General features: G+C 33.0%; 1 protein-coding gene across 1 annotated transcript; it reads left to right on the forward strand.

The window, feature by feature from the left end:
* Positions 1-541: 541 nt before the first annotated feature.
* LOC134697465 (lipoxygenase homology domain-containing protein 1-like) lies at positions 542-18514 on the forward strand. Its single transcript, XM_063559746.1, has 2 exons — positions 542-991; positions 18443-18514. The coding sequence occupies exons 1-2, from the start codon at positions 542-544 to the stop codon at positions 18512-18514; spliced, it is 522 nt and encodes a 173-aa protein (XP_063415816.1).
* Positions 18515-19535: the final 1021 nt, after the last annotated feature.

Genomic DNA, 19535 nt, shown 5'->3' on the forward strand with positions numbered 1-19535 from the left:
TTCAATAAACCATATTAGCTTATTTTCGCTCGCATTTTTGTTAGATTGATGTCTTTGTTTGTTTAAATTTTAAAGTCAGTTGTGAGGTACGTCTGTGAAGTTGTGAGGTACGTCTGTGATGTATGTGAACAGAGTTTTGGCGGCTCGATCTAATTAAGTATTGTAACGTTAAACTAATATGTCTGCTTTAGGTTTGTCAATAAAGCGAAACTATGAATTATTTATTCATTTATTCATTCTTTTATATAAACAACTAATGGATGTTTTGCTAGCTATAAAACCAGGTTTTTATCACCAATTTCTTCGGAATATGCCAGCTGAAAGTCCGGAATATTAGGGTTGTTTAAACATATGAAAAACGAGAAGCAATATATCTGTTGTACTAAGCCTTGTATCTATGATTAGCTTATTTAGTCACGCAAACTGAATATATATTATTTCGTTTGTTTCTTGCACAGATGTAGCCAGTGCAAAGTCCGTTCCATGCACAGATGTAGCCAGCGCAAAGTCCGTTCCATGCACAGATGTTGAGTACACTGTAATGGTGCAGATTGGAGGCAAAAAGGGGACTGGGATATTTGCCAATGTCAATATAATTCTTTATGGAAAAGATGACACTCATACGAATAAATACAAAGAACATTACCTGTTTACAAGTATTGTGAAAGATGGTCCATGTCTGGTTTCAAAGTTTTCTATCAAATCTACAATAGACATCCCTGAAGTCCAGAAAATCGAGCTGTGGAGAGACAACAATGATGGGTCGTTTGCCAACTGGTATCTAGATTGGATTGAAGTTACTAATAACAAAAACGGTCTCACAACCATATTTCCAGCAATGAAATGGATCAAAGAAAACCAACGTTACTTTTTTAAAAATGAAACAAGTTTACCACAAAACGACCCAATGAAAGAATTAAGAAGGTTAGAGCTGCAGGTCTTGCAGGAATATTATCAGCTGGAGGTTAAGATACCCGGGCTACCTGCTCAGGTAATGATTTTATTAAGTCAACCTAAGTTTAAGTATTTTTGTAAATTGATTTTAAAAAAGATCCAATAAAGATTATAAATTAAGAACTGAGAATATTGCATGAACGCCAAAAGAAGCGATAATTGAGATATCGACTAGGCCAACATCTCCATCTGGAGGTCGTCAAGTCGGTAACTTATTCCGTATTTCTTAGTTGTAACTATTTTTTTTTTCATTATTCGTTACCGATTTGTTTCTTATTCCCTACTCATTATTCGTTACATATTCGTTACTTATTCCTTAATCCTTATTCGATACCTATTTGTTACTTTTTCCCTAGTCTTGATTCGTTACCGATTCTTTATTTATTTTTTATTCTTTATTCGTTACCTACTAGTATTCAATATTTATTCCTTATACTAGTATAATTATTCTTTATCCATTACTTATTCGATTTTAGTACTTTTCCCTCTTTTCATACATAACTGCCTTATCACTGGTAATAGTTCTTGGTTCTAGAGGTTAAAATAATAGTTAAAGCACGAATGCTCCTTTAAATTATTTTTTTCAAATTTTGTTCTTGTCTCTGGTGTAAGCTACGGTTTCTTAGAGATACAATACACATATTTGCGCGTTAATACTTATTTCAGCACTCGATTAAAACCCTGTTTTGACTTCGTTTCTTATTCGCTTGTAATACGTGTGTTACATAAAAAAAATTAATTTACAATTTTGTTTTGTTTCTTATGTTCTATCGATTCTAAGAGGTGAACCATACTTATTAACTCATATGAACCAGTTTCAGGCTTAACTGATACCCTGTTACTTATTCGATCACTATTTGCTTGTAATACGTGTGTTATACGTTGCAACTTTTAGAATAATAATTTTATTTTAAATTATATGCTTGTCTCTAGTGTTTGTTAAGAGTTCTTAGGGGTGACATTTACCTATTTGCGCGTATGTACTAGAGGGATGAAAGATAACAGAGGGACATCAAAACTCAAAGATCGAAAATAAACCGTGAACGCCATGGGTTATCAATAAAAGACACAAAATAGAAAAATAAAGACTAAGCTACTCCAACCGCACCAAAACAAAAAACGAGGGATGATCTCAATTGATCCGGAAGGGTAAGCACAAATGCCACCAGTCATGTTGCTCATGTCATTTCAAATAGTCTACTTGTTAGGTATGAGTCGTTTCTTATGCGCTTGTTGTACGTGCTTTATACGTTACACTTAAAAAAAAATGAAAAAATCATTGTTTTAGTTGTGTTTGTTTTAGAAATGTGTTCTTAGGAGAGAAATAACCATACTAGTACGTGTGTATCCGTTTCAGTACTCGACTGATGTCCTGTTATTTATTCGCTCATTTTCGCTTGCAATACAATTGTTTCAAGTTGCACCTTTTAAAAACAAATCTAGTATATGTTTTTCTAGTCTCTGGTGTTAGCTATGGGTTCTTTGGGGGTGAAATAGACACATATTTGGGCGTATATATCCGTGTCAGCGCTCTACTGATACCCTGTTACTTATTCATTCATTGTTCACTTATAATACGTATGTTATACGGTGCACCTTTCTAAAAAATCTGATTAACTTTTGTTTGTCTCTTGTGCTAGCTATGGGTTTTACAGGTGTGCCTTTATGCACTAGCTCGACTGATGCACTGTTAACTTATTCGTTCCGTATAGAGTGTGTGTTATACGTTGCACCAATTTAAACAAATGTTTTACAGTTTTATTGTCTCTGGTGTAAGCTATGGCTTCTTAGAGATGAAATAAGCATATTAGCACGTAAATAAACTCATCAATGATACCAGGACTTAATTTTGTATATACGCCAGACGCGCGTTTCGTCTACAAAAGACCCATCAGTGACGCTCAAATCCAAAAAAGTTAAAAAGGCCAAATAAAGTACGAAGTTGAAGAGCATTGAGGACCAAAATTCCTAAAAGTTTTGCCAAATCCAGCTAAGGTAATCTATGCCTGAGGTAGAAAAGCCTTAGTTTTTCAAAAATTCTAAATTTTGTAAACCGTTAATTTATAAATATAACCATATCAATGATAATTCATGTCAGCACAAAAAGTGCTGACTACTGGGCTGGTGATACCCTCGGGGAAATAAATCTCCACCACCAGTGGCATCGACCAATAAACTCATCATAGATACCAGGACTAAATTTTGTATATACGTCAGACGCACGTCTCGTCTACAAAAGACTCATCAGTGACGCTCGAATCCAAAAAAATTAAAACGGCCAAATAAAGTACGAACTTGAAAAGCATTGAGGACCAAAATTAAGTTCACGTTTAAGCGCTGATACCCTGTTTCTTATTCGCTTCTCATTTGTTCCTTATATTAAATTATTTGTATACATTGCACATATTTACTGCTTTATCCTTATATGTCTGGTTTTTAACCGGATTTGTATGACAAAAATGTCGGATTATTGATTTGGGGATATACGGCGGATGGGCGGTTAGTCGTGCGTTCGGTTTGGAGGCCGGGCGGGCGACAGCCAAATGTTGTCCGTGCATTTACACATAAACCCCTCAACCAAAGCTTTTAAAATTTTTATATGGTGTTACTGAAAATAAAATGGAATGGATATCAATTTCAATAATGCCGATTTTGACTTTAACTGTTGAGGCGTAATGGTTCTTGAAAGATTGAAAAATGGCGCTTCCAGGCGTGTCATGATATTTACTCATAAACCGTTCAACTGAAGCTTTTGCAATTTTAATATGTTGGTACTGATGACAAAATTGGGACACATTTGATATTGACGATTTTCATTTTCATCGTTCTTGTGATATTAAAAATGCTATGACAAAAATAAATGTTGATAAATCCGGTTTGCTGTCGCTGTGACAGCCTCTTGTTGTTCTTTGTTTATACAGGTGAAATTAAAAATAGAAAAAGGTCATAGGAAGCCGTTTCCGCGCTGTAAGCTGTAACATATTTACTTCTTAATTGTTACTGATTTAATTTTCAATACGTTAACGTAGCACAAGTATACCGCTTTTATTCTGGTGTGTTTGGTGTTTGTTCATTGTAGAAGTGAAATAAACATTATTAGCGCAGGTGTATGTGTTTTTGCACTGGAGCAATAAACTGTCACTTATTCGTTCTTATTCCGTTTTAATTTGTAATTATTCCTTTCCTCAATGAATAACTTAATGTACATGATTATACATCACTTTTTCAATATAAAATAAATCATAAACAACTATTTTGAATAACTCTACTAAGAAAAAAAACCATGGTGCTTATAGTGGTTCTTTTACGTAAAAAAGAGGTATATTATAACTCGTGTTCAGTATATTATTTAGTCTCGATTTCCCAGACACATATTTAAATACAGCGGCAGGGGCGGATGCAGGAATTTTCGAAGGGGGGGGGGGTGCTAACCCAGGGCAAAGGGGGGTGCAAAACATATGTCCCGATACAAATGCATTGATCGGCAAAAATAAAGGGGGGTGCGCACCCCCGGACACCCCCCCCCCCCCCCCCTCTGGATCAGCCACTGAGCGGACTGGCAAAATAATAATAGGGTCGTAACAAATACTTAAATATAATAGAAAATATCTATAATAAATAGCACTTCCGATATCCCCAATTTATGTTAGAAAAACCCAACAGTAAACAATGTAGTAGCAAATGTACATCATGTATATGACATTCTCGTAGCTCACTCTATGTTGGCCAACTTGCTGATGGGCAATTCAAATTCAAACATTAAGTCAAATAAATAAAACTGCTTAAAAGAACATTTCACTCATATTCCTGTTCTCAGTCTGAAACTGAGTGATTTAATAATAAACATGTAATAAAGATCTAGAGTCAAAAGTAAGCTTTGATTGGCCCTACTTTGTTTTCAGCTCTCGGATATTTTTTTTCGTTGAATAAAAGTACTTTATATATGTTTTACTTCTTTTTTCTCATGGGTCTTATCTACCTTAAAGATTTGATTATTAACTACTTTTCTATTTTTCGGCCACTTGTGTTACCCCTGGTCCCCGCCCCATTACCTGTGTACAGCAAACGGCGGCACCAAAACTGCTTCCTCGGTTTATTTTGAGGCCTTATTACGGCCATGTGTAAATATAATAGCACTCATCATAGGCGGATCTACCCCCCCCCCCCCCCCCCCCCCCAATTTTTTCGTAGGAATAATGTGGCTGATTATATAGGAAAACAGTGTACCATAAGTGAGTGTAGTTCCCCTCCCTAATAAAAAGTTCTGGATCCCCCACTGATCGTGTATAGAAGATACGACACTCACTTTCACGCTTATACAATACATATACCCTTATGTTTATGTGAATCATAATTTCTCCAAACTGTATTCCGAACGGAGCTATAAATTAGGACCTCCTTTTTCAAACTATTGTTGATTTCTTTTCGCCCTGAACATTACCATTATTTACCACAAGACGATAAAAAAGCAACACAAGATCAAACTATTCTTATATTATTGCACACCTGTTCACTTTAATCTCTTTATCTTCATACTATTCTCTTTTCTTTGTACTGTTTCACATCTTCCAAAACATGCATATTAGTCACTGGACGTTAAGCAACCAACCATCAGTATATTGTGTCACCGTTAGTCTCTATTCTTTACTTTTTATCCGTTTTTGTCTTAGTTTTTCTCATTATTCTCATTTCTGTAATTTCATGTAACAATTTTTATGTCCTTTTATAAATATATATCTGATGCACTTAACATACAAAAAAGCACACATCAAGTTACGTCTATGTACAGAAAACACATACAAATACTAAGATTGCATAAGTAGAAACTTCCTTATTAAGTATAAATGGCAGATCAGCGAGATCACACAATGAGCCAACTCAATTTTTATTTACAAAATTAACTGATCTGAAAAGTGCAAACGACAGAATAGTCTAAATGTTTCGTAGCTGTTACACCAATAATCGCCAATCCTTTTGGGAAGAAAATATCTAGGAATAAACCTTCACACAAATCAACTTTGCCAGTGTAGCCCGTGTTCATGAAGAAATATAGAACTTAACCAGTCAGGCATGAAACCCAATAGTTTTTGAATGCATGTTTGAATCATGCACATGGAAAAGATGGAATAGGATTTATCCCATACTGCATAGTAATTTGTAAAAAAAGAAAGTAACTGAAAAGTGTATTCTACTTCTCCAACTGTTATAATTTCCATCATGTATTAGCATGCAGTAAGAGACAGCTTCACAAGAACAATAACTTCTCCTATGCACTTTTTATGTAAAAATAACTTAAAGGTAATCGATATGATTGCTAATAAAGCAACAACCCATTAGAGTTCAAATGACATGGATATAAGCAAAATGAATGTGATAATTGCATGGCCTTCAATATTAAGAAAAATCCATACCATATAGTCAACTATAAAATTACCCCGACATGAAAATGATACTAGTATACAATTCAACCGTGAAAAACTAACTGTTTGGTTCTTGATATGATTTTTAATTGGTTAATACAAATATAATTTCCCTAACATATCTGACAACAATGTGTTTCTTAATATTTGTTTCATTTAATCAATATACGGCTGTGCATTTTTTTCTCGCATGTCAAAATAATGTATACCCAACATTTGTGGTACTGTGTTCTATTTATACTGATGCTTCAGTAGTTAACACATTCAGAGAAAAAAAAATCAGTTGAATCTTGGTTTATGAAAGTCCTGAATATTACATTTTTTTTTAATTCTTCACATTTTACACATAAAATCTGTGTCCATAAATTATCATTGGTTTGTCTACAAAGAAAGAAAGAAAAAAATCATATCAAAATCATATCAAATTTTAGTCATCAGCATAGCATATATTATATGAAAAACAAGTTGTTGAAAAAACCACCATAGAACTTTATTGTTAATGATTGTCCTGAGGCAAGCTGAATCCTGCTTCAGGGCATTCGTAAATATAGCTCAACATGCAGACTTCTTATACGTTCAGGTATTTCACATCCATTTGTTTATAGAAATATTCTTTATAAAGCACAAAGGTGTCAGTATTCACCTCAGAAACTTACAAAACCTTTGAATAGACTTATTAAGAAGGGATATAATTACGATACTGTTGTCAAGTCATTAAATATTGCATATTTTGGCGTTAATATTGAGTCACTGATAAGGTCTTTGCGTCGGAACTAAACACGTTTATTCTAAAAACAGTTGTTGGCATGACACGGGTTATGTTCTTCTCATATATGTTATGATGGTATGACTCGAAACCCCTAACGGGAAGGATTGTGCCTGATGTTCATATGATGAAATCATAATCTTTCATTCAGTTTAATTGAAGTCTGGAGCTGGCATGTCAGTTAACTGCTAGTAGTCTATTGTTATTTATGTATTGTTGTCATTTTGTTTATTTTCCTTGGTTACATAGTCTGACATCAGACTCGGACTTCTCTTGAACTGAATTTTAATGTGCGTATTGTTATGCGTTTACTTTTGTACATTGGTTAGAGGTATAAGGGGAGGGTTGAGATCTCACAAACATGTTTAACACCGCCGCATTTCTGCGCTTGTATTGTTAGTCTTGTATTATTTTAATTTTAGTTTCTTGTGTACAATTTGGAAATTAGTATGGCGTTCATTATCACTGAACTAGTATATATTTGTTTAAGGACCAGCTGAAGGACGCCTCCGGGTGCGGGAATTTCTCGCTACATTGAAGACCTGTTGGTGACCTTCTGCTGTTGGTTTTTTTATTTGGTCGGGTTGTTGTCTCTTTGACACATTCCCCATTTCCATTCTCAATTTTATTCAGGGTGCCAGATTATCTTGATGCGTTAGAGACCTGACCCATTGGTGTCATTGGGCTGTTTACTGCTCTTTGGTCGGGTAGCCCATTGTCTCACTGACACATTCTTTGTTTGTATTCTCTCTCCAAACCATTCATGGATTTTTCTCATTGTTGAAGGCCATACGATTGCATATTATTGCTAACATCCTATTCATTTGAACTTGGTCGGATAGTTCTCATTGGAATTCATACCGCATCTCCTTATTTGTGTAATGTTGAGCTTTTAGCAATGTTATCTTCACTTTTTTGTTTTAGTCTACATGATAAACTCTTAATCATGATGATCTTACTTTTAATAATTTACAACAACTAGAGGCTCCCAAGAGCCTGTGTCGCTCACCTTGGTTTATGTGCATATAAAACAATGGACACAGATTAATTCATAACAAAATTGTGTTTTGATGATGTTGATGTGTTTGTAGATCTTAATTTACTGAACATTCTTGTTGCTACAATTATCTCTATCTAAAATGCACTTGGCCCAGTAATTACAGTGGACAATAATTTCTAAACAGTTTATGAAAAATGAAAAAAGTTTACTATGAAGGACAATAACTCCTAAAGGGGTCAACTGACCATATTGTTCGTGTTGACCTATTTGTAAATCTTACGTTTTTCTTCGTTGCTAAACATTATTGCTGTTTACCTCTATCTATAATATTATTCAAGATAATAACCAAAAACAGCAAAATTTCCTTAAAATTACAAATTCAAGGGCAGCAACCCAACAACATTGGATTCATCTGAAATTTGCAGGGCAGATAGATCTTGACCTGATAAACAGTTAAACTCCATGCCAGATTTGCTCTAAGTGCTTTGTTTTTTTAGTTATAAGCCAAAAACTGCATTTTATCACATTGTTCTATATTTAGCCATGGAGGCCATCTTGGTTGGTTGACCAGATCAACGAACACATATTAAAAACTAAAAACCCCAATGATGATTGTGGCCAAGTTTGGTTTAATTTTGCTCAGTAGTTTCAGAGGAGAAATTTTTGTAAAAGATTACTAAGATTTACGAAAAATAGTTTAAAATTGACTATAAAGGGCAATAACTCCAAAAGGGGTCAACTGAACATTTCAGTCGTGTTTACACTGACATCAGACTCGGACTTCTCTTGAACTGAATTGTAGTGTGCGCATTATTATGCGTTTACTTTTCTACATTGGCTAGTGGTATAGGGGGAGGGTTGAGATCTCATAAACATGTTTAACCCCGCCTCAATTTTGCACCTGTTCCAAGTCAGGCTTGTATGATTTTTAATTTTTTTTTTTTTTGTGTATAATTCGGAGTTTAGAATGGCGTCCATTATTACTGTACTAGTAAACATACTTTTAAACGACCAGCTGAAGGACACCTACGGGTGTGGGAGTTTCTAGCTACATGGAAGACCCATTGGTGGACTTCTGCTGTTGTCTGCTCTATGGTCGGGTTGTTGTCGCTTCGACAAATTCCTCATTTCCTTTCTCAATTTTATATGGTGGCCGGTTAAGGCCATTTGGCGTTTTCGCGTTTTCGCCCATCATATTATATAGGGCGAAAACGCGAAAACGCGAAATCGCGAAGTCGAAAACGCGAAAACGTGAAGTCGAAAACGCGAAAACGCGAAATATTTTTTCTTTCCGATTTCGCGTTTTCGACTTCGCGTTTTCGCGTTTTCGACTTCGCGTTTTCGCGTTTTCGCGTTTTCGACTTCGCGATTTCGCGTTTTCGCCTTTTCGCGTTTTCGCGTTTTCGCGTTTTCGCGATTTCGCGTTTTCGCGTTTTCGCGATTTCGCGTTTTCGCCTTTTCGCGATTTCGTGTTTTCGCGATTTCGCCTTTTCGCCTTTTCGCGTTTTCGCGATTTCGCGATTTCGCCTTTTCGCGTTTTCGCGATTTCGCGTTTTCGCCTTTTCGCCTTTTTGTCTTGAATGAGATATAACGAGTCCAGAACCAATCCTATATCTACCAATACATATTCTTAGTATTTTACTTTATTTCATAATCTATTTTGTTCAATTCAATATTTTATCATAAATATTTGTTGTTTTTTAAGGTGTTTCGGTTAAGGTTTAACTACCAAGGCTTTTCCACATCAGGTATCCCAAGCCTCTAACTAATAAAATAATCAGTTTCAAAGTAAAGTTCAAAGCATCCATACGCATAGAATTTAAAAATTCTGCATACTGGGATACGACACCTGGTAACTTTGTATTGATGTATTGTATTCTTAATTAAATCAGTTTATGATTTGATATAACTATTGTCTTTTATGTTGTGATTTATCCTATAACTTGGTTTATCCTATAACTTGGAGGATGTAAGTAGATCCTTCAAGTTTTTGTGTTTTTTATATGCTATGATCGGAGGTTTTGGAAACATGGTTTTTGTGCTATCATTTTGTTCAATTAGGTGCCAATGTTTTTTAATTGCTTTATTTAGTCCATTGAAAGAAGGATTAAATTTGGTGGCTAAAACTAATGGAGGCATTGCTCTTTTGTTTTTAAGCTTGTACCTTAGACAATCTTTTCTTTCCTTATGAAGTGCATTTGTTATAATGGGGTTGATATCTTTTTCCGAGTATCCCCTTTGGAGAAGTTTTGTTTTAAAAGTTTCAATTTCTTTTAGTGTATCTTTTTTGTTATTTGATGATCTCATAAAACGCAATATTTCCGCAGTAATAAATCCATTGAACACCGATGATGGGTGAGCTGACGTTCGTTCAAGATACTGAAAGTTATCAGTAGGTTTACGGTATAGTTTTACGTCTAATATATTATGATTAAGGAATCTGTTTCCTTTAAAAATTGTGACGTCAAGGAATTGAATGCTAGATTGTGATATTTCATGCGTAAATTTTATCAACGGGTGTATATTATTAGCAATGTTAAATAATTCAGTAAGATTATCTTGACTAGAATTAAAAAGAATGAATCCATCATCTCTGTAACAGTGCTTGATCCATTCTTTTTAATTTTAGTCAAGATAATCTTACTGAATTATTTAACATTGCTAATAATATACACCCGTTGATAAAATTTACGCATGAAATATCACAATCTAGCATTCAATTCCTTGACGTCACAATTTTTAAAGGAAACAGATTCCTTAATCATAATATATTAGACGTAAAACTATACCGTAAACCTACTGATAACTTTCAGTATCTTGAACGAACGTCAGCTCACCCATCATCGGTGTTCAATGGATTTATTACTGCGGAAATATTGCGTTTTATGAGATCATCAAATAACAAAAAAGATACACTAAAAGAAATTGAAACTTTTAAAACAAAACTTCTCCAAAGGGGATACTCGGAAAAAGATATCAACCCCATTATAACAAATGCACTTCATAAGGAAAGAAAAGATTGTCTAAGGTACAAGCTTAAAAACAAAAGAGCAATGCCTCCATTAGTTTTAGCCACCAAATTTAATCCTTCTTTCAATGGACTAAATAAAGCAATTAAAAAACATTGGCACCTAATTGAACAAAATGATAGCACAAAAACCATGTTTCCAAAACCTCCGATCATAGCATATAAAAAACACAAAAACTTGAAGGATCTACTTACATCCTCCAAGTTATAGGATAAACCAAGTTATAGGATAAATCACAACATAAAAGACAATAGTTATATCAAATCATAAACTGATTTAATTAAGAATACAATACATCAATACAAAGTTACCAGGTGTCGTATCCCAGTATGCAGAATTTTTAAATTCTATGCGTATGGATGCTTTGAACTTTACTTTGAAACTGATTATTTTATTAGTTAGAGGCTTGGGATACCTGATGAGGAAAAGCCTTGGTAGTTAAACCTTAACCGAAACACCTTAAAAAACAACAAATATTTATGATAAAATATTGAATTGAACAAAATAGATTATGAAATAAAGTAAAATACTAAGAATATGTATTGGTAGATATAGGATTGGTTCTGGACTCGTTATATCTCATTCAAGACAAAAAGGCGAAAAGGCGAAAACGCGAAATCGCGAAAACGCGAAAAGGCGAAATCGCGAAATCGCGAAAACGCGAAAAGGCGAAAAGGCGAAATCGCGAAAACACGAAATCGCGTTTTCGCGAAAACGCGAAAACGCGAAAACGCGAAATCGCGAAAACGCGAAAAGGCGAAAACGCGAAAAGGCGAAAACGCGAAATCGCGAAGTCGAAAACGCGAAAACGCGAAGTCGAAAACGCGAAATCGGAAAGAAAAAATATTTCGCGTTTTCGCGTTTTCGACTTCGCGTTTTCGCGTTTTCGACTTCGCGATTTCGCGTTTTCGCCTTTTCGCCCTATATAATATGATGGGCGAAAACGCGAAAACGCGAAAACGCGAAATGGCCTTAACCGGCCACCATAATTTTATTATAACGTCTACGACTGTTCGAGCGGTCCCAGTCAATATAACCATTTACAATTATTGTATAACTATTTACTTGCTTGCGTAGCAAGGACATGCATGCAAGAATATAACTACTGGGTGTATCGTTTCAATTGGGAGATATATAGCCCGTATGCAGGTACTGCTGGAATGTTGCTACTTAGAAATGGTTCATAATTGGAAAGTTTAAATCATCAATTTTGTCGTAGAGTTCTGTTTTCAACAAATCTGCAGCTAAATTTTCTAGATGTAAGTAGTCAAGTTATGAGACCGACTTAACTGTATCTGTTGTATCATTTATCTCTAGATCGATGAGATAGAGGCGTTCAACATAGTCACCAAATTTCAAATAAGTGAGATAACATCATCTTTTTATTGGAAAGAACAGTTAAAGATTATTGCTAACTTCTTATATTTTTCCTAAGAAGTTCCTGTATCAAGTCAGCTTCATAAAAATAGAAAAAAACAAGTCGACAAGAACAGTTGGTTCCCATTGAAATGCCGTCAGTCTGCTCGAAAACACGTACTCCGAACGTAACAAATATGTTGTCAATCAAGAAATCAAGCATCTTGATAATGTCAGTTTCAAAGAACTTTTTGTTTGAATCAGGGTGATTCTTAACAAAGAAGGATTTATCTCTCCCTTCGTAGCTTCGAGCCTTCAAACAAAAACCACTTTCAAAATTGTTCATTTACAAAGCAATGCATATTATTATTAGAATTTGACCAAATTAAAACTTAAAAAATACCGAGTTATTGAATTCAAGGATAAAACGAAAACAAAATATGCAGTACATCAACACACGACAAACACTGAATAACAGGCTCCTAAATGCGAACAGGCACATACAAAAAAAATGTTGCGTGTGACACATAATACCGGGATCCCATCCAAAAACCCAGCTAACATAAAAAGTCGGCACTTTATGTCGAAGATGATAATTAAATTTTCAAATATCTGCATAGGCATTAAAAATGTTAAGAAGACCATTTTCAAAGTTAAAAGTTGTTCGTTTTAATATCGAGTTTTAAATTTTGGAATGCGGAAAAAACAAATTTTGAAATAACATATTCCAAACGTTTTACATCGTCTCTTTTTGCAGTAATTCAATGGTCTGGATGTGATAATATATTATATACTGACTTTAGGGTCCCTTTATAGCTTGTTGTGCGTTATGAACCTAGTATCCGATGACAATTGCCGTATTGAGCAGGCTTGAACCATGCAAACCTCAAACTATTAAGACTGTATCCAATTACTAGTACTTGAACCAACACATCTTGTGTAATAACAAGCCGTTATCTTTGACCAGAAGTTTCGTAGTTTGATATAAATGCCAGGGACTGTTTCTAGATTCGTTATTGTTGCTTTTCGGATGTTATATATAGTCTATACAGGGAATAAATGATACATGTTTACTGATTCATGGATCAAGTTAAAGGGAATTTGTATTTATAAATGAGATATCTTACTGATCGAAAGTAAACGAGATACTTTACTTACCACTACATGTAGAAAATTTCCACCATGATATTATTCCATAAGCACAATAAAAGGAATGATGCCCAGGATTTTCTTTTACATTTAAAAGATTATTTAGAAGATTTGTTACATAATATAATATCTTGAGAATAAATATAATAGTGGAAATATCATTGTATGGCTGGTATAATATTTTGCTGTTGTTTTTTCTATGGTCGGATTGTTGTCTCTTTGACACATTCCCAATTACCATTCTCAATTTTATGATGACATTCCACATATTATTCATGAAAATAACAGTTATCAGAAATAACGAGTAAATTACTTTAATAACTGATTTATATAAATCAATACTAAATTGATCCACATTTTACAAGAAAACAAATTGGAAGTATTTGGATTTGTTAAGTACAGGAGAATATTCATATAAATATAATGTTTTTTCTACTCTCAATTATAAATAGTACTATCATGATCATGTAATATCTGATTCGACCCGAAACAAATCTTTAATTTTGCATCTTAAACCAATTTCAAATTGTTATTATAGCATGTTAACAGTGTTTTGTAATATCTATTCCGAATGAAAATAATATTATGTAATGTACATGTATATTCCAAAAGTAATAGTATTATGTAATATCTATTCTGAATAAAAAAAAAATAGTATGCAATATCTATATTGAATGGAAAATATTATGTATTATTCCATATTGATAAAATATTAGTAGGTTTTTCTATATGAATGGGATTTTGAATAAATAAGCATATTCACCGGCGGAAAAAGGATATTCACCGCGCAAAACGTCGCGTGCATTTACGTGTATAATTTTGGTAAAAAACGTTTGATGTACAATTGGTTTTGGTTAATATTTTCCATTACATTAATTTCTCTCGGAATATGGAATAAAACATTTACTGTCTTTTGTTTCGGTAAATATGTGGTTTTATTGACTTTTGAAAAACTGATATTCACTTCGGCCGTTGGTATGGTGAACATGGAAAATAAATATTCCAAAGGGTGCAGACTTTAAATAATCATTTCTAATTATCCACAATTACTGGCATGTATGATTTCTTTTAAAATTGTTACACGATGAGAACTGATGTATCCATATAATGACTATTTAGGTCTTTCCACCTTTCTTGTGGAAAGATCTATTGAATTTGTTCTGATTATTTTATTTTTTTTCTTCCGCCTAATTTTTTTCTTGCGGTGTAAAAATGTTTCAAAAGATGTCGCTTAGTTTTTTTGTATATGATATCATTCAGTCTATACGCTTTTGAAAATGACCTTGTTTAACCGAACACTTTTCTTTGTAAGAGTTATCTCCCCAAACACTGTTTTTCTTGTTATCAGATCTCCTCCGCAACGCTAAAAGAAAGCGACAAATTTATTTTTCCAAATTGCTCGTTATATCCTCAGGATGTTATGTTTAATTTTCACCGAAGCTTTACGAATACTCCATATGAGAGTTATTTCCCCTTTTGTATTGAAATAAATGAAATAAATTTGTTACTGGAAAACCATAAGTGATAGAGGCCTAGGGTCTTTTGATTTGAGGTCCTTGGTCCAAAAAAATGAAAATGAGGTCAAGGTCAAAGGTCAAGGTCATTTTCAAAAATATGATTTTGGCTTGTTATCTCTTATTTTCAGAAATCATATAAGATATCGACAAAATATTTTCACAAGATGTGTGTTGCGACATGGCGTAACACGTAAATTTTAGTTAAAAGGGTACATAAAAATTTGACGCGACTTTTTCCCCCTTTTACATCTAATATTAGTTGTATGGTAATATAACTCATTAACAATATAAAGAAGAGGCCTGGGGTCTTTTGATTTTAGGTCCTTGGTTGTTGACATTAAATTGAGCTCAAGGTCATAGACAAAATTCACGTTCTAGATTTTGACCTTTGCCTTTATCTCATATGTATACATGATAAAGACATGGGACTTTCTGCAATAGGTTGCAAGCAATGTAAACTTGTAAAAGCCAACCGGAAGTGACCTTTTGTTAACCGGAAGTAGCTATTTGTTGTTCTAAATTAATGTAAAAGTATGTAGAACCATATATTTTTGCAATCAGTGTCAATTAAACTATCAAACTATACCGGAAATAAAATCATTTGTACCGGAAGTAAACAATTATCTTCCTTATCTATATTTTTTTCCTTAGAAACCATATATTTTTGGAATAAGTGTTCAACAAGCTGTCATTTGACGCTACAACTGACATTTGAAACCAAATTTTAATATTTTCATACAAAAAATCCTTATTGGTGGAAAGACCATCAATGGTCCTTTGAACAATTGGTTTTTTATTTCTTAATATGAGGCAGGCATTACCTGTAAATGGGGACGAAGTTTGTATGAATTATTTTTTTGTAACTTAAATATTTGTTAAAAAAAAGAAACGGAAATACCGTAACGTTTCCGATTTTGGTTCTGTTGTTAGGGATTTTAGTTGTGAAATTATTTAAGTTATGACGTCATATGCAATGTAAACAAAGAAACGCTATCATCAGGTAACGTTTTTTCATATCAAGGAATTATTTTAAAATATGAAATTGGTATTGCGTTCCTTCCTATTTATACTAGACTGACACATATATATTTTACTCAAAGATTCATACAAACGAGACCGGAAAAAGGAAGTACATTGAAGATTTCTGCGCCGGTCCGGGATTCAAAACATGACATAAAAAAAGTTAACGATTTTGAGTTCATTAGTACAATGAAAAATTCGGGAAATTTTCCCATTTTTTTTTTTTTTTGATTTTTCTACCGTAATTGGGGACTTCGTCCCCATATTATGTCTGTTTAGTTCACATATCATTGTAAATATAGCGAGAGGGTTAGCGCTATAAAACCAGGTTTGATCCACCATTTTCTACATTTGAAAATGCCTGCACCAAGTCCGGAATATGACAGTTGTTGTTCATTTTTTTTTAATGTGTTTTGTTATTTGATTTTGCTGTGTGATTATGGATTTTCCGATAAGATTTTCCTCTTAGTTCAGTATTTTTGTGATTTTACTTTTTATAAAATTGAGAATGGAAATGGTGAATGTGTCAAAAAGACAACAAACCGACCATAGAAAAACAACAGCTGAAGGCCACCAACAGGTCTTTAATTTAGCGATAAATTCCCGCACCCGGAGGCGTCATTCAGTAAAAGTGATTCTACTATTTATGCCTACTTATCTTATAAATGATATTTGTCTTTTGGTCATACATTTATATTTCACAGCTGTACATATTCAGTTACCTTGAAAATATGATCCTTTTTTCAGGAACATACATATTTTATTTTTGTTCAAATTCATCAGCCTCCATATATAGATATAGGAAGATGTGGTATGAGTGCCAAAGAGATAATTCTCTATTCAAGTAACAATTAATAAAAGTAAACTATAATAGTTAAAGGTATGGCCTTCAACGTAAATCGAAGCCTTGGTTTACATCGAACTGCAAGGTATTCAGGGCCTCAAAAATTACAAGACTTTTTTTGTGTAAAACCATTTAAACATGAAAAACCAACAGTCCTATCTAAATAAAAATGAGAAACGAAAAACACGTTTGCAATACATTAACAAACGACAACCACTGTACATCAGATTTCTGAGGATAGGTGCAAAAATTTGCAACGAGATTAAACGTTTTAATGGTACCAAACCTTCTCCTTTTTCAGAAACAATAGTATAACATTACAACTTAGAAAGACACATTATAAAATATCAATAGGAAGGTTTAACTTAATAAAAAAGACCCCGCAAATTTACACACAATGGACGAACAAATGTAATCTTTTATACCTGAATGCAGGTACATAGGTAATAAGAATTATAAGGGATAAATAATTAAGGTAGAACGTAAAAAACAGGTTTAAAAAAGTTAAAAGTATGATACCGTTGTGAAATGTTAAACAATCTTCAGTAAATCATCACTTTGTAAAAAAAAACCTGCATTATAGTAAACACAGATTAATGAAAAAAAAATGTTGTTAAGTATATAACTTCTTTTTCTGTTTGTATAATCTTCCGTTAAGGGATACCAAGAAATTTCATGTATATCAATAAAACTAACCTTACACTTGGTACATATAGGGTGAATATCAAACATAAATCTATAAAATTGGTGCTAAAAATCTTCCTACATAGGTGCCAGAACAGTATAAAAGGAGTTATAAAATAATTTTGAAGTTCATAGTACGAAGAAATGAAAATTAATAGTAAATCAAAATATTCAAAACAGGTATCGTAACTTAACACATTTATTTAAAATAAACCAGTTGTTGGCATGACACGGGTTATGTACTTCTCATATATTTTATGATAGTTTGATACTAAACCTATGTGCCTGATATTAATATGATAAAGACATAATCTTTCAATCAGTTTAATTGAGGTCTGGAGCTGGCATGTCAGTTAATTGCTAGTAGTCTGTATTTTTGTCATTTTATTTCCTTTCTCAATTTTATAAAATCAAGATCCACGTAAACATTAAAAAACAAAAAGCATTACATATAGTATCAACAGGTCAATCCATGTTTGTTTGTATATAAGTTTTTTGTACATGTGAATATATCAAACGCAATAATACTTTTTAAATTACATACTTATTAATTAATCAGCATGTAAATTTAACGAACAATTATACTTTGACAACTCCCCTTTCATTTTATACTTGAATTGCATTTAAAAAAAATGATGATATGAATGTATACCTGTTACAGAAAATTGTCAATAAGTTAAATAAGAAATGTTTATATTTTTAGATTAAAGAATTACCAGAGGATGAGACATTTTCTTCAGATTATTTTGTAAGTTTTATTATAGTAGAAGTTTAATCTTTGCTGATAAAAATGTGTCCTCAAATAGCGTATATCGCGTAATCATATCAGTGTCATTTAACAAAAGAATTTAGTTTCATTTCCGCAACTTTTAATTTATTTAAGGAATTACTGTCATTTTATTTCTGTCTATGAAGAAATAACATAAAAAATTTGGTGCACACTGAATAAAGCACGTAGCTGGTTATTAAAAAGTGTGCACCACATGTTTGATGTTGTTTCGAATAGACAGAAAATATATTACAGTCATTTCTTATAATTTAATTCTAAACTTCATTTTAAACCGTAGAAAAAAACATGAAAAAACGTTGGTGACGTCACGATCACATGACTAAATTACAAAATAACATATGATTTTTAATGTATGATAATAGCAGTAAATTAACGTAAATTCCATATTTTTCGAATTGGTGCTTAGCGGGCTGATATGAAAAGTTTATCACATGCTTCAAGTGTTATCACATGCCTTTCCGTAACATTTTCGCATGGCATTCCGGTGAACCTCGGCAATTTCCGGAAAATACACCTCAATGGTACGTTTTCACTAAAAAACATTACAAAGTAGTGTACAAAACAATTAGTTGGATACTGGAAAGTATATTTTGTAAAATAATGAAAAAAACAAAAGCAAAAGAAAACCCCTTTCAAATTATTAAATAAATGCATTTTTTAAAAGTTTCTTACATAATTTAGAAAGTTACTTTACAAAAAAGTTGACTTTTCCAAACAGTGTACATTATGTATATATGATTTTTTTTTTGTCGTTTCGTCAAAATTTAAATGTTTTTCTTCTCTTTTGAGGCATATGATAGAAACATTTCATATCGAATGCACTAAAATTGGGGTTAACTTTACTTTTCACTCTTTGAACATCTATTTGGGATGTTTGTGCCTGTCTCAAGTCAGGAGACTCTGGCCATTGTCAGTCTTTATAATTTTAATTTCTTTTGTATAATTTTCAATAATCTTTGAGTTTAACATGATGTCTGTTATCACTGAACTAGTATACATATTTGTT

This window comes from Mytilus trossulus, chromosome 14 (assembly GCF_036588685.1).
Source record: "Mytilus trossulus isolate FHL-02 chromosome 14, PNRI_Mtr1.1.1.hap1, whole genome shotgun sequence".
In the NCBI taxonomy this organism is placed as follows: domain Eukaryota; kingdom Metazoa; phylum Mollusca; class Bivalvia; order Mytilida; family Mytilidae; genus Mytilus; species Mytilus trossulus.